At 41.7% G+C, this 14,209-nt stretch overlaps 1 protein-coding gene across 1 annotated transcript in view; it reads right to left on the bottom strand.

Annotated features, from left to right (window-relative positions):
- Positions 1-9,163: 9,163 nt before the first annotated feature.
- The window catches only part of FAM189A2 (family with sequence similarity 189 member A2), a 47,029-nt gene continuing 41,983 nt past the window's right edge, over positions 9,164-14,209 (bottom strand). The window contains exons 11-12 of the mRNA XM_015405858.1: positions 12,533-12,822; positions 9,164-10,255 (exon numbers count right to left, since the gene is read on the bottom strand). Of these exons, the coding sequence (XP_015261344.1) occupies positions 10,052-10,255; positions 12,533-12,822 (494 nt within the window). The 3' untranslated portion in view covers positions 9,164-10,051. The remainder of the gene's footprint in view (positions 10,256-12,532; positions 12,823-14,209) is intronic.

The raw sequence follows: 14,209 nt of genomic DNA, 5'->3' as shown, positions 1-14,209 counted from the left end.
AGTAGACTTCAGTATTTGTAGCAAAAAAAGAGTAAAAAAGTAGTTCCTTTGGCACCTTGAACGTGAATACATTTAACGAGATATATGTCTTTGCAAGATAGAGCCACAAAAACATATGTCAAAATTAGCTTGTCTCAATAAATATATTGGTTTTTAAGGTTCCCCAGAACTCTTTGTTAGTTTTGCTATGGCATACTAACATGGTTGCCTTTCTGGAATTTATGTACTGTTTGTGTAGAAACAATAGAAGAAGAAAAATAGGAGATACATACTTTGTAAGATGACAGCTCAGTGCACTATTCAGGAAAGCACTGGTGGATCAGTTGAAGGGGTTGGGATTTGCATGTACCTGCTGCATAGATGGCCAATGGCATACACCTGAGGCTCAGTACCCTGAAGGGGTCTTGTATGTGGATACATGAGTATCCCACCACTTGCACTAAGCATAGAGAGAGCAAGGAGGAGCTGGTGTGACAGAACCTTCAGCCACTAAATGTGTGAAATACGTAGGGCCTGGGGAGCCAGGGAGTTACTACCTCTATACTCTTATCCCCCATATACTGCTGGAAGTGGCTACATAATGTAGGAATAATGGTGGGATTGGGGGATTAATTCCTTCCACCAAAGTTGTAAATGATTTTGTTGCCTATATAATAGTAATGGTATAGGAAAGGCAACACAGATAATAGGAATGCATAGCAATCAGGGCAAATTCTAGCTGCCTGATCCTATGCACCTAGGTCCACCTAAGCCCTTTTAAAATCCTTAGGCATAGGTGTGCCTGATTCTACATATGATCAGGCTGTTTAAATTGGCTGCACCTCAGAGCTCAGAAAACTCCAGATACTATAGCTTTACTGAAACAAGGGAGATGTGAACTTGGATGTCGTCTAACCATTGGGGGTTCCAAGTAAGAGGAAGACAAATATATAATGAAGTAATATTTAAAAAAAATTGTCTGGCAGCTTTGAAAGAAAAACAAAATAAAATAACTATTATCCAAAATATTTAACCATTTACTTTGATGCGGAAAACGTAATAAAAGATTTATGAACACCCCTTTTCTGAGGTCTTATAAAAGGCCTGAAAAATATGAGGGTATGTTCCATGCAGATTTTCTGTGTGTCTTTTTTACTTGGATAATAAACAGAGGTCGGTTTTTTGCTGTTGAAAAATAGGTGCTGCTATACGAGAGAAGGAAATAAACCTCATTTGAGTAGCAGGAGTTATTGAAATGTTCAAAGTAGGAATTTGTTGTGTTCAGTGTGAAGACACCCAAATTACTGTATTTTTCTTTCAGGATTTCAAACCATGGAATAATCATTTTTTAAAATGCAGTATTATTTTTCAAGCTTGCTAGTAATATTCTGCTCTCAGACTCATACACCTAGTTTAAAAACACTGCACTTTCCAAAAAAACCCACATGAACGATTTTTATAAATAACTATATGCATATATGCATTGACCAATGGAAGTGTGATATATACTACATATGATTTAGTTTAGGCACCAAGCTATGTTTCTTCCCTCCCTGGCTCACCAATAGCCTTTTCTTTCCATCAAGGAAAGACCATGTCTTTGCAAAGTCATCTTCCCTCTAAACACCTATTAATCCCACATCTCTTCACTCAATCGAGTCTTCCCCCCCATTTCCCTATATCCAAAGCAGATACTCCAGAAATTTTCTGAATGAAAAGGTAGACTTGAGGGGCCCAGCTATTCCTCAGCAGTGTTACCTCCCAGAATAGATTTACTCCTACCGAATACATTTATTTTCATAGATTTTAGAGAGCATTGTATCCAAGAGTACAAATGGAAATAGGGTAGATATAAGAGTCAAATGATGGTGTAAACCTGAACATCTTTATAACTTGAATTACTGTGAATGGTTTTCAGATTATTGCAAATACGAGAGAAAACCATGCATTTCTCAAATGCCTTCTAATCTGTGTTTCTGCAGTAGGCTTAAACATTGGTTGGATATGTGGGGCAGGTTTGCAGAACCAGAGACCCCTCTTGAGCACATGAATGCTCTTGAACCAGACTGAACAGAATGTGAATCCCCTCACTGTTGTAGAAACCGCTGTTGCAGTTAGAGAAATCATTGTTGTCTATGTACAGCGTAGTTCATACAAAGGTTTTTCTGCACAATTTAAGAGGAGAGCTTTTTAACTTCAGTTTTTATAACCAGTTAGAGTTTTTACCTTGTGCAGAAGGATTTGAATAATGTGGGCTGGAAGTTTAGAGGTGAAACCATTGGTTGATAAGTGTTTTTAAACAGGTCTTATAGGAGCAGTTACTGGAAGCAGATTGCCTCCTCTATGGGATCAAAAGAACAGTTTATTTTATACCCCTTCCAGCTTGCAGAACTCCAGCAAAGATGGTAACTGTGTACTTCAACAACTCTTCCATGTTTACAATAAAGTTTAAACTGCCTCTTGATTTACCATTTTTTTGTGTGTTTGGATCACATTATAACTTGCAATATGTTTGGGGATTTCCCAGTGAAGGCTTTTGTGGTAGGGAGGGGGGAGTTCTTTGTACTTCTCGGAATAAAAAGAAATCTGTGTCTGAAGATGGCAAGTGTATGTGTATATATACATAGAGAGAGCACAGTACTAATGAATATGAAGCTGTACTATTGTTCTGTAAAGAAGGTGAATAGAAATTATTGAGAAGCGTTGGGAGAAGTATAGTATTGTATTTGTAACAATATTGTTCTTTGTAAACACTAAACTTGAGTTATATATATATATATATATATACACACACACACACACACACACACACAAATGTGAGCCTGGAATGTTGATACTGCACATCTACTGAATGTAACTCTTCAGATTTTTGTCACAGGCCTTTTACCCCTTCTCTGTAAACAAACTTACAGTGGTTTAAGGGGGATTTGGTTTAATTTTTTTTCCTTGGCCTCTGTTTTATTGTGATGTATTCATGTGTGCTACATTCCTTTATTTAACAGAGTGCTAATATCTGTAAGATTTGCAACAATAAACAAACATACCAAAAAAGCATTAGATACAGCCAAGACTCTGTTAACATTCATTTAGGAAGACCTCATTTTTTGTTGTTTGTGCATTTTCATTTGCATACCCTCCCAGCACTCCATGAAAGATAATAAAGTTGGACAGAGCAGTTCTGAATCCTATGTCTCATGCAAAATACCTTTATTTTCCCTGGTGGATGTTTAATATAATTTAGGGTTTTCACCCAGTAGCCCTTTAACTTGGTATATTTTCTTTGGATTTAGGAGCCAGCCCCAAAATTTAGAACCAGACTCATTTTTTTTACCTGCCGTTTGACATTGCCAGGCCCTGACCCCCATGGCCAAGATTTTAAAAAGATTAACAGCATTGGTTGACATTAAGCCTTCCACCAAGTCCTGTTATATGTGCAGACAACTTACAGGTGCATTGTCTCTACCTTTACACTGGTCTTTCACAGAAAGTACAGAGGCACTGTTCATCCCTTCTGCAAAAGTCCTGTGAAAATGCAGTCTCGCCTTCAGGTTCTGTGTGAAGTATAGGGAACTTAGCAGAAGATGGGGGGACCCTTTCTTCCTTTCCTTCCAAGTTCTCTATAGTTCATAGAGACTCAGTATAGGGGTTCTTTGCATTGGAAATGCACACAAAAATTACATGCAACTTTTATTCCAACCCCCCCCCCAAGTGCTGGAAAGGACTCGTATAAGGCAGAAGAGCCTTGTTGCTCCTGAGGTCCAGTATCCTGTTAGCACAATGACCAGCCAAACACCCAAAAGGCAAAACCATATCCAACACTTGTTTCCTTTTTCCCAGTTCAAAAAAAACCTTACCTGGGCAAGAGGGGGGGAGGGCAGGAATTGTTGAGTTGTGTTTATCTTGCCTGGTAACAATTCTGGCTCTGACGTTCAGCACAGCCTTCCAGCTCTTATTGCACAGATCCAAGTGTTACCATTATTCTTTAAAAGAGGGGTGAGAATGGGGGGGAAATATGATCCTTTGTGTTGAGATATGGCAGAGCAGCATCTTCACTAAATGCTGATTTAAGACATTCCTTGCCAATTTTTTGTAAGAAATTGAGGGAAATTTCCAGAGTTTCTTCAAACAAAATGTGGCAGAATGGCCATTTGGGCTCCACGCTGTTTCATCCTCTCAGGTGTCTAGCCACCAACAAGTCTTGAGTCGACACCCAGTCAAGTGCTGCTTTCCAGGCTTCCACTTCTCTTTCAGTACTCATCCACCAACCAGACCATTTTGGAGTTACCCACTGAGAGGGCCAGCACTCCAAGCTTCTCTTCCACATTGCTGATTAAAGGTCCCACCTGGTGCCAGTATCTCCCACTATCCAGTGACTGATTACCACAGGGACAGCTGACTGAAGTTGTATACTCCCAGGGAGTTCGCAATCTAGCAACCAACTGCCCTTCTTCCCTGGCACCCATTTTGAATAGCATGTTCAAATAGAACTCTAAGAGGTATGGAGAATAGAGGTGTGCATTCATCTATATCTGGGCTGAAAAAATAGCCAAAAAAATTCTTGCCAGTATTTTTTTTGGCTATTCTTTCAGCCGAATATAGTTCTGAGGTTTTTTCCAGCTATCCGACATAGCTGAGCCCCAAAATACCAAACATATTTGGGATTTTTTTTGGGACCACCAGATAGCCAAAGTTAATGGGCCTTTAAAGGGATTGCAGTCCCTTTCAACACCTTCCAAGTGAACTCATCACTTGTAGAAGGTGTTTAAAGGGACCACGAGCCCTTTAAATGCCTTTTGAGTTCAATCTCAGCTCACTGAAGGCATGTAAAGGGTCTGCAATCCCTTTCAATGCCTTTCTTCCCCCCCATTGAAACCAATGGAGAATGGGTGAACCTTTGGGAGCCCATAGAACTGGACCCCCTGATACAATCTTTTTGAAACTTTGGGGGAGGGTTGAGTAGAGACACTAGCAGCTATGTTGCTAATCTGGTGCCTCTTCCACAAAAAATCCCCCCCCAATAAATTCTCCATTAACCCCTATTGGGACCATTAACTGTAACAGTCCCCATAGGGTATAATCAAGCCAGAAAAAATTGGGATTTCCAAAAAATCCCAAAACTGAATGCCATACTTGTATTGAGATTTGGGAATATTAGAAGATATCAATTTTTTTAAAAAGTTCAATATACCAAAACCTGAAAAATACCAATTTTTTTGCACACCCCTAATGGAGAACAATTAGTAGCATTTAAAGTTTAAAGAACTGTAAAAAAAAGTTCACACATACTAAACACCAATGAATTGAGCAAGGGATACACAAGAAAGGAGCAAACATGCAGTCCCCTGTCCCTCAACTCTGTATATGCCCTAGGTGGTCTTAATCTAAACCAGGCTCCTTAACCTTAGAAATCACAGCAATCTAAAAGCTTCCCATTTCCTTGGGAGTCTTTATCTGGGCCATTTGTCTTTGTCTGCTCCATGTGAAAGCTCCTATCTCCAGATGGAATCAGCCAAAATGGACCCCTCTCCCTCCATGCCAAGGGATTATATCTCTTCTTTCTACCCACATCTGTGCGTATCCCATCCTTCCCAGGAAGAGATACTATTTGGCATGCCTCAGTTTCTGTCCCCTCCTAGTTGTCTGACCTCTCCTAATTGTCACGTTCTTGCCAATGTGTGAGGGGGCCTTTGCTTGTTCTCTACTACCTAGAATCATTTGCATAACCATACTTTAAGTACTAGGTGGGAGAGCCATCACCAAGACATGGGTGCTTGAGAGCAATTAACATCTCCTGTTTCCTGTTCTTGTGCTGTCAGAGAAACCTCTTAAAATGAAGATAAAGCTTTTGTAGCCCCAAAGCAGAAAAAGGCCTGTTCCCATGCAAAAAGTCAATTTAGAGAGGCGTGGGGGTGGGGGAAGAGTGGATCTAGAGAGAACACATTCCAAGAGTAGAGGGACAGGACAAGAATCTAGACTTTGACTCTTAAAGTCTTTAGACATGAGGCATTTACCTATCCCCCTTCAGTTTTACAAGTTATCCCAGCCACTGCTCAAAGATACTGCCCTGAATAGCAAAGAACTCAGCTTAAATAACATAAAATGAAATTCAGTAGTAACTCTGTGTTCTATATTGGGAATTTAAATGCTACTTGTCTACCAAGAACAGTTATGAAAGGGTACAATGTTTTTGTTTTGCTGCTACCACCATTTTTCGTTGTGGCATACTTTGGAAAAATGTTTTGCATTCTGGTATTGTCAACTGCCTGTCACTGCTACCAGCACCACATATTTATATTCAAGAAGACTGTCATTATTGGGGGAGAGGTTCTGGAAAGCAGGTGAGTGGACAGGCCACTACCACACTATGTCCCTGGGAATGCAAGTGGAGATTGTATTGGTCTACATAGTAGTCCGAGCCACAAGATACTTCAAGTAAGAGCAAGATGATCAGCTCCAAGGTGAGCATCCCCACAAAGACGTATCTCCATGGGGAGTTTTACAGAAGGCAGAGTAATGCATGGAGAAGTCAGAGGGACCTCTTGAAGCATCCCAAAATGTTCTTCTAAAAATTAGCACAACTTCCAGGATGTTTGTGGTACAATAACAAGGGCAGTCCCAGGATCGTGAGGACTCGCTGTGGAAAAGGGGCTCAGTGAGTTGCTCACCAATGTCAAGGTAGTAGTTATTAGAGGGGCAGCTGCAGGGAACTTCTGGACTCCTGTGGAGGCACTGCATGATCCTGAACTGACAACAGAGAAATACTAGAAGGGGTGACTACACATCTCACATTCAGATGGTGCTTCCTCTTTTTCTGTACCTCTGAGTGTTCCTGCAGCTTGGCATGGTTGTAAAGTCCTAGGAACTAAAGCCATAGGACAAAGACATGAATACTAAGGGTGGTGGAACCAAGACCAAGCAGATTACTTTGGTTGATAGTGTAGATGGCATGGTGAACTCTGAGCTGTAGTCTGCTGCAGAAGAGAGTATAGACAACCACTTCATATTGTACCACCCAGCATTACTTCAAATCCACACCTAAACCAACCTTTTGGTTACTTTTACTGTTGAAAGGGAAAAAGGGAAATTTACCATACTGATTCTAAATATACACAGGCTGTGGTCACACGGAGCATTAGCCACGCTACAGAGACGGAAGATAGGCGGATTTTCTGGGTGCGATCAAACCGCAACATATGGGAAGCGTAGAGCTCCTGTGGCTAACCCGAGGCTTCCCGCTAAAGATGCGCCGTAAAAAACTAGTACCTCTGAGGTACTAGTTTCTGGAAACCGTGGGCAAGGGCGGGCGTCTGATCACATTTCCGATGGTAGCTCGTGGCATCCGGCACCCGCCCATGTCCCGTCGCGAAAAGTTTTTACCCCCCAAGTCTCCATGGAATGCGCACAAGCACCCAATGGCGCATGTGCACACTTCGGTTACAAAAAACCCCACAACCCCTGCCGCGCCGCTTCTTTGCCGCACCACAGGATTGACGTATGATTGGCACCTCCCCCCGAACCACAAGACGTCGGCGGGACGTTTGATCCGGCGGCTGCACGGTAGTTCGCTCCGGGGCAAACAGCCACGCCTCCCCCCCACGATATCTGGCCCGTGTGACCAGGGCCACATTTAACTTTCAGCTGTCTTGTGAAGAATGACTAAACTGAAAAAAGCAGGCATAATATGTAAGTTTACAGCATCTTTAGTTTCAAAAAAAACCCACGTTATTTAAAAGTTGCCTAAAGCAAAGGTTCTGAGAATGTGACATGCAATCCCTTGATTATCAAGAAAAGTTACATAAAGGAATTGGAGTTGTGACTACTGAGATACAAGTTTAAGAGTCATTCCAGTGACTGCAACTATTGACAATGTACACAAGCTTGAGGCTCATTGATTTAGGTTTTGCATATTTGTATATGTGTAAGGGGGGGGGGAGTACAGGTCTCCTGGCTCAGTTAATACATTATGGAAGCCCAGAGAAGCTTGCTGCTCCCTGCGAAACTCTCCACTGCTCTAAAGGGAAGACACTCCACATGGGGAACATTCATCTTAGAAGCATCTTCATTTTCAGAAATATTCATCATCATAATGAGTCACACACTGTAGTTCTTAAATAACATATCGATTTCAAATTTGTAACACTGTGTAAAGGCAGCAACTGGCTAACAAATGAGAACAAACTACTGTCACAATCCAAGGAGTGCTTAAAAAAGAACTAACTCCCCCACACTATTTACCATTTCTCTTGCTAGTGTTAGAGGGGTATGAATACTGGAAGAATATTTTCATACTTGGAAATGCCTTTGCTTTGCCTGCATACAAATATGCACCCCTCTAAAGCATTCTAATAAAATGATTAGCATGAGAATGTATACTCTCACACACATAGGAGGGAACTCTTTGCATCATTTTGAGTTATTTTTCCACAACTCAGTCCCAAGTGCACAGAACTTTCATATTGGCCATTAAATTCTTCAAAGGGAGAAAAGACAGAATTTTTAGAGCAACATGACTGCTCTGAAAGCATGCTCCTTGCATTCAGTCCAAATTTACCTTTCAGCTCTGGAAAAAATCCACAGGTTTGTAGCAGCTGTTTCTGAGTGATTGGCTAGCCTTTCATGACATCACTAAGAAACCTCCCAATTCCAATAGCAGTTTGTACTTAAAATGAACTAATGAATGCTTGTGCAGCCCTTAAAAGTAGAGATGGGCACAAACAACCACGAAGCAAAGTTCGTGACAAATCTTTCCGTTTGTGGTTCAGGAACCAAAGTCCATGACGGGTCTACCACCACAGACTTCCACGAACCTTTAAGGCAGTTGATTGGGTTTGTGCTGGTTCCTGGCCAGAGCAGAAAGCAGGGGTTTAAAGGGATTCTCCAGCAGAAAGCAGCAAAAACAGCTGGGGCTCCCCACTGCTCAGCTGTTTTGGGCTTTCTTGTGCAGTCCCTTTAAAGTTTAAACTGCTCTGCATGGCTCAGCTGTTTAAATGGGCTTTCTTTTTCAGTCAGCCCCTGGGCTCACTGCCCAAGAAAGCCCCTTTAAACAGCCGAGCTCCGTGGAGCAAACTGCTCAGCTGTGCATGTCTCAAGTATTTAAAAGTATTTCTTGGGTTCAGCTCCAAGACAATTAAACCAAACAGTTGAGTGGGCACTCCACCACTCAGCTGTTTGGTTTAAATGGCTCACAGCTGTTTAAACTATTGCTTTCTGCTCTTTGTCGCTTTCCGTGGGGAGCAGAAAGCAGGGGTCGTGTGAACCAACCTTCTGGTTCACATGGGTCCGTGGTTCAGCCATGAACTGAACTGCAAAGATGTGGTTTGTTTCCATCTCTACTTAAAAGTTCTACTTATTAAAAAAAATCCCATCTGATGCATAGTTGGGTATGGAGGCAACTCTAGCTAAACCAGCATTTAGTACTCCACCATGTGTGTCTGTCATTTCAGTTGCAAAGCCAGAAGAAGGAACAGGCTTGTCTCATGGCTAAAGAATACACTGAATTTATTTTAAGCTTCCTTCACTATTTTGTAGGTACTTGTGAGGACATACTGTGTTCCACTGTATCTGCAATGCCTGTTTTAACAGCAGACTAAAACATAGTTTTCACTGAAAAATAAAGGCTGCTCTATTGTCAGGGGATTTCCATTTTCATGGTATGAAATTAGAAATATAAGTTAACTCTATCCTATATTCCTCCAAAGAGACCAAAGTATATTTGTAGGTATTCACTGAAGGGGGAACCACAGACAATGGAGGCATAAAGCACTTGCTTTAAGTGGAAAGAGATAATTGCCTCCACAAAGATTAATGTGCACACAACCTCGATTCTTCACCATATCCCAAAATAAGAAATGCATCTCAAATATACAAATTGCACTTGAATATTGCAGTTTTAAGACAACTGCTTCAAAGCCAAACACAGTGGTTTTTATAAAGTTCCTTTAGCAGTTTCAAGTACTGTTTCCAAAAGCAGCACTAAGTAGAAAGCACACTGCTCTCCCATCAACTTGAATGTTCATGAAGTATACTCCTGGTCTGTCCATTTCATCAAACCGGAAGGATAACATATTCAAGCTCAGAGCACTGTTTCCCGTACTACTCCAATGAGGCTATGAGGCCGTTCATGCTCTGTCCTTGGAGTTCTCCACTTTCTCAGCTGAAATTCTGCTGCAGTGAAAGTACTCACATCCCCACAGCTCTCCAAGTGCAGGAGTCCTGGGTGCCTTCTGAAAGGCAAAGTATGTGCCCTTGATGCAGAGGGATAAGCAGGTGTCATCACCTTCACAAAGAAAGAAGAGCGCTCTTGTCATTTTTTAGAGTTCTCTATCTTCTGTTACCTCTTTCTACATCTATTCTTCAATATGGAGAAAGTTGGGGGGGGTTAAGTTTATTTAAACCTCACCCTGTAAAGTCTAATTGGGATCATATACTACATTAAAACAAAATATTCAAATCACATGTACAACTGGAAAGTGAACTTATGTCATACTAAACATGTTTAATATTTTTCTACGCTAACAGTAAGAAGTCTACAAAATATGTGCACTCTCATAATCCTGTAACAGGTGGATACCAAGGATTTACCGCTAAAATCATTAATCTACGCCAGGGAGCTTATCTCACTTAAAAAAAAAAAAACGAACCTTTTTTTGTTGATGCGTAGGATTAATTGGTTGGTTTAAAAAACCTGATGAATCTGTACTTCACCTCCCGAGTTTACAGCACAAATGTTTATTCAGAGGAAGTAATTGTTTAGGTCCTGTCCAATCTTTGGCATGTTTAGGCGACTGAAAACAGCCTTGATTGGTCATCCTGCTGGATGACCTGCACTGGGAGATGGACAGAAGGAGTGCTACTCTGTTGACTATCCTGGACCTCTCAGCGGCTTTTGTCACCATTGCCCATGGTATCCTCCTAGACTGCCTTTACAGGCTGAGTTTGGGAAGCACTATTTTGTGGTGGATCTGGTCTTACCTGGAGGGTGGGTTTCAGAAGGTGGTGCTTGAGGAGCTGCTGCTCAGTCCTTTGGACTGTGGGGTCTGGCAAGGCCCCATCTTGTCCCCTGCTCTCTGTAACATCTACATGAAACTGCTGGGTGAAGTCATCTGGAAATTTGGGCTGGGTTGTGGTCACCAATATGAGGATAGCACTCAGCTCTGTCTTGTGCTTCCAACTGATCCCAGGTGAAGCTATAGAAACCCTGAACTGGTGAGGCACTTTTGGGGTGGATGCGAGCTAACAAACGGAAGCATAAGCCCAAAAAGATGGAAGTGGTGCTGGTGAGCAGAAGGTCTGACCCGGGATTTAAGGTGTCACCTGTTCTGGATCAGGTTACACTCCCCTTGAAGGCATAAGGTCATAGTCTGGACATGCGCTTGGACCCAGGACTATCGCTAGATAAGCCGGTGGCAGCTGGGGCTAGGAGTGGCTTTCCTGAGGAGAAAGGATTTGGCCACTGTGGTCTATGCCCTAGTTACATCTAGGTTAGGGTACTGCAGTGTGCTCCGTGGGACTGCCCTTGAACCAGCCCGGCCACAACAGTAACCTTTTGGGGCCCTGTTTTACAGGCCCACGCCTTCTGAGACTAGGGAGATGGCAACCTGGGAGAGGGCCTTCTCCGTCATGGCACCAAAACTCTGGAACTCTCTCCCCAGGGAGACTTGTCTATTCCCTTCTGTTTCCATCTTCAGCCAGCAGGGTTTGATGTCGCATTCCCTGTTTTCCTTCCTTACTGCCCAATGTTTTAATTGTTGTTTTTATATTTCTTTATGTATTCTAGCTTTGGTTTTCATTGTTTTAATAATTTTTGTTGAATTGAATTATTTTTAAGATGTGATTTTTGTTATATACGTTTTGTTAGCCACCCTGGCGGCCCTTATAAGGGCAGAAAGGCAGGGCATACATTTTGTAAAACATGTTTTGTGCTATTTTGTAAAATACAATAAATAAATATCATTTTACATAAAGAGTCAGGGGATGATCCTCTTCCCTGGTGGAACCTCCCTTCCCCCACAATGTGTGCCCTGCTCCATGAAGGGATTCTCCAATCTCCTTTGGGTGGAGCTGTCAGCCTCATGCAAATACCGCCCCTCCTCTATGTTCTTTCCTAAGGGAGACCTTTTCTGTGTCACCACAACTTCTTCATGTACTTAGTGGATGCTTCTCCCACTTGCCATGTCACCTTCTTACAGAAAAGTAAAGTTTGAATTTTGCTTTCCTATAAATTCAGAAATACAAGTGCCACACCCGCCACCTCTCGCCACTTGGGTGTTCTGTGTTGCAGAAAAATATTGAACTCGGAGCTTGATCAGAAAATGGCCTATTTGAAACTTCACAAGCTTTTCCCAATGTACTATTTCTCAATGTACTCCATAATGCAAAGATCACAAGTTATCATGAGTCAACAGCGGTGTTGCCTTTCTACAAACCAAGCTGACAGGTCACCGGTTCATGCTAAAGGTCATGTTTCTGTGCCGAGCGAACTTGCATCCTGTAAGCCAAAGATGTCCGGTAAGCTGAGGAAACATTTAGGAGTCCAGCTCTGACAACAAATTACCTGTTCAAGGAAGCTGGCACTGGTGATGGCTTCCTCCATGTGCTCTTCATCTGACTTTAAAACTGACTTTATGTCTTCTACTAGTTCATGTACATCTGGGGTCATGCTGCTGGAAGACTGTTCAAGGAACTTTGCCACAAGCAGTTTAGTGTCTATGTAAGATTTGTAATCTATCAAAGATCGAGGCCTTGGGCGCAAAGCCTTTGCTCTCAGACTCTTTCGTAAAACAACAGTCACCAGGTCTGGCTTTAATTCTGTTTGTGTGGCAGCTTCACAGCTTAGCACTGGACCTATGAACAAAAAAGAAATCCTGATGGGTACGTTTCGGTAATTTAATGAAAAAAATATCAGTAATACAGTAGAAGAAACAAATCAAATGCCAGAAGAAGGACATTGTTACTAAGGTGAAATGTGCATAATTTCTGAACTAAGCAATTTAGTAATGATTCTCAAAAGTCATACCAAAGGACCAAACAAGAAGAAAAATACACTGTTATTACTGAGTCAGCACTGTGATATTAGAACTACACCATTTGTTTCCTTTTGTACCCTTAGAAGCTCATTGATTCATGAATCTTGAGCAGAAGACACTTATTTCTTATTTTTTAGATACAAGGGCTAAAAAGACTCAGACAAATTGTGCAATTGCTAGAGCAGTCTTAGGATCCTTATTGCTGAGCAAAAAAGCCAGTTTCTGGAGTACAGGGGAACAATTGATTGAATGAAGGCTTAATATAGTAATCCCTCATAATCTTAAAAAATCTGCATTCCAGCAGGGTGTGAAAGGATGTATCAATCTTATTATTAAGGCCACAAGGGCAAATTCTGTCAGTCAATCTCCCCTGCAAAACCATTGTAGGTTTAATGTTCAGTTTTGGAAACAAAAAAGTTCTGCAATAATGTGGGATGGTAAGATAGTACATATTTGGGGGGGGGGGTAAAGATTTTGGGTAAGAAAGACCAAAAATTAGGGGTGAGCATACTCTGCAGGCTCTCAGAATCAAACTACTATAGTTGATTTCCAAGACTCGCTTTTTGATCAGAGAGAATGCTTTGGTTTTGCCCATCTCAAAAATATCAATCGACATTCCAACTTTCATCAGTTTCTCATCCAGCGCTTTCATACAAGTTTATTTGTGGGGATCTCTACTTAAAGCAGCTAACAAACCATCTTCAGCACAGAACTGTTTTAATCTCAGTTTGAAGGCAAATAGCCATGCTCTTGCTTCCAATGATATCTGTCTAAATTCTGCTCATAATACAACATTTGACACACAGCAGGGAATATTCAATATTTTCCTTAAGAATTGGGCTAGTAGTTAGTCGATATTATCAGAAATAGCTTTAATCCGCATAGCTGAATTGTAAAGAATGAGGGGAACCACTTTCAAATTAAAGGCTTGCACCAACCCAGGAACATATCCCCCCCCCCCACCTTATTGTGGAAGAACCTATTTATGGCGCTTCCGTAAGATTTTGCTTTATTAAGCTGCAGTGGCTCAAGTGGTTAAGACGCTGAACTGCGGGCTGTGGAAGGTTGGTAGTTCAGCAGTTTGAGACCCGAGTGTGCCACATGACGGAGTGAGCTCCCGTCTCTAGTTCCAGCTCCTGCCAACCTAGCAGTTCGTCGAAAGCAAGAAATTGCAAGTAGATAAATAGGTACCACTTTGGTGGGAA

This window comes from Gekko japonicus, unplaced genomic scaffold (assembly GCF_001447785.1).
Source record: "Gekko japonicus isolate JY-2015 unplaced genomic scaffold, Gekko_japonicus_V1.1 scaffold1507, whole genome shotgun sequence".
NCBI classification, from domain to species: domain Eukaryota; kingdom Metazoa; phylum Chordata; class Lepidosauria; order Squamata; family Gekkonidae; genus Gekko; species Gekko japonicus.
Note: the sequence above shows the minus strand (reverse complement) of the source record. Positions and strands in the feature narration are given on the sequence as shown.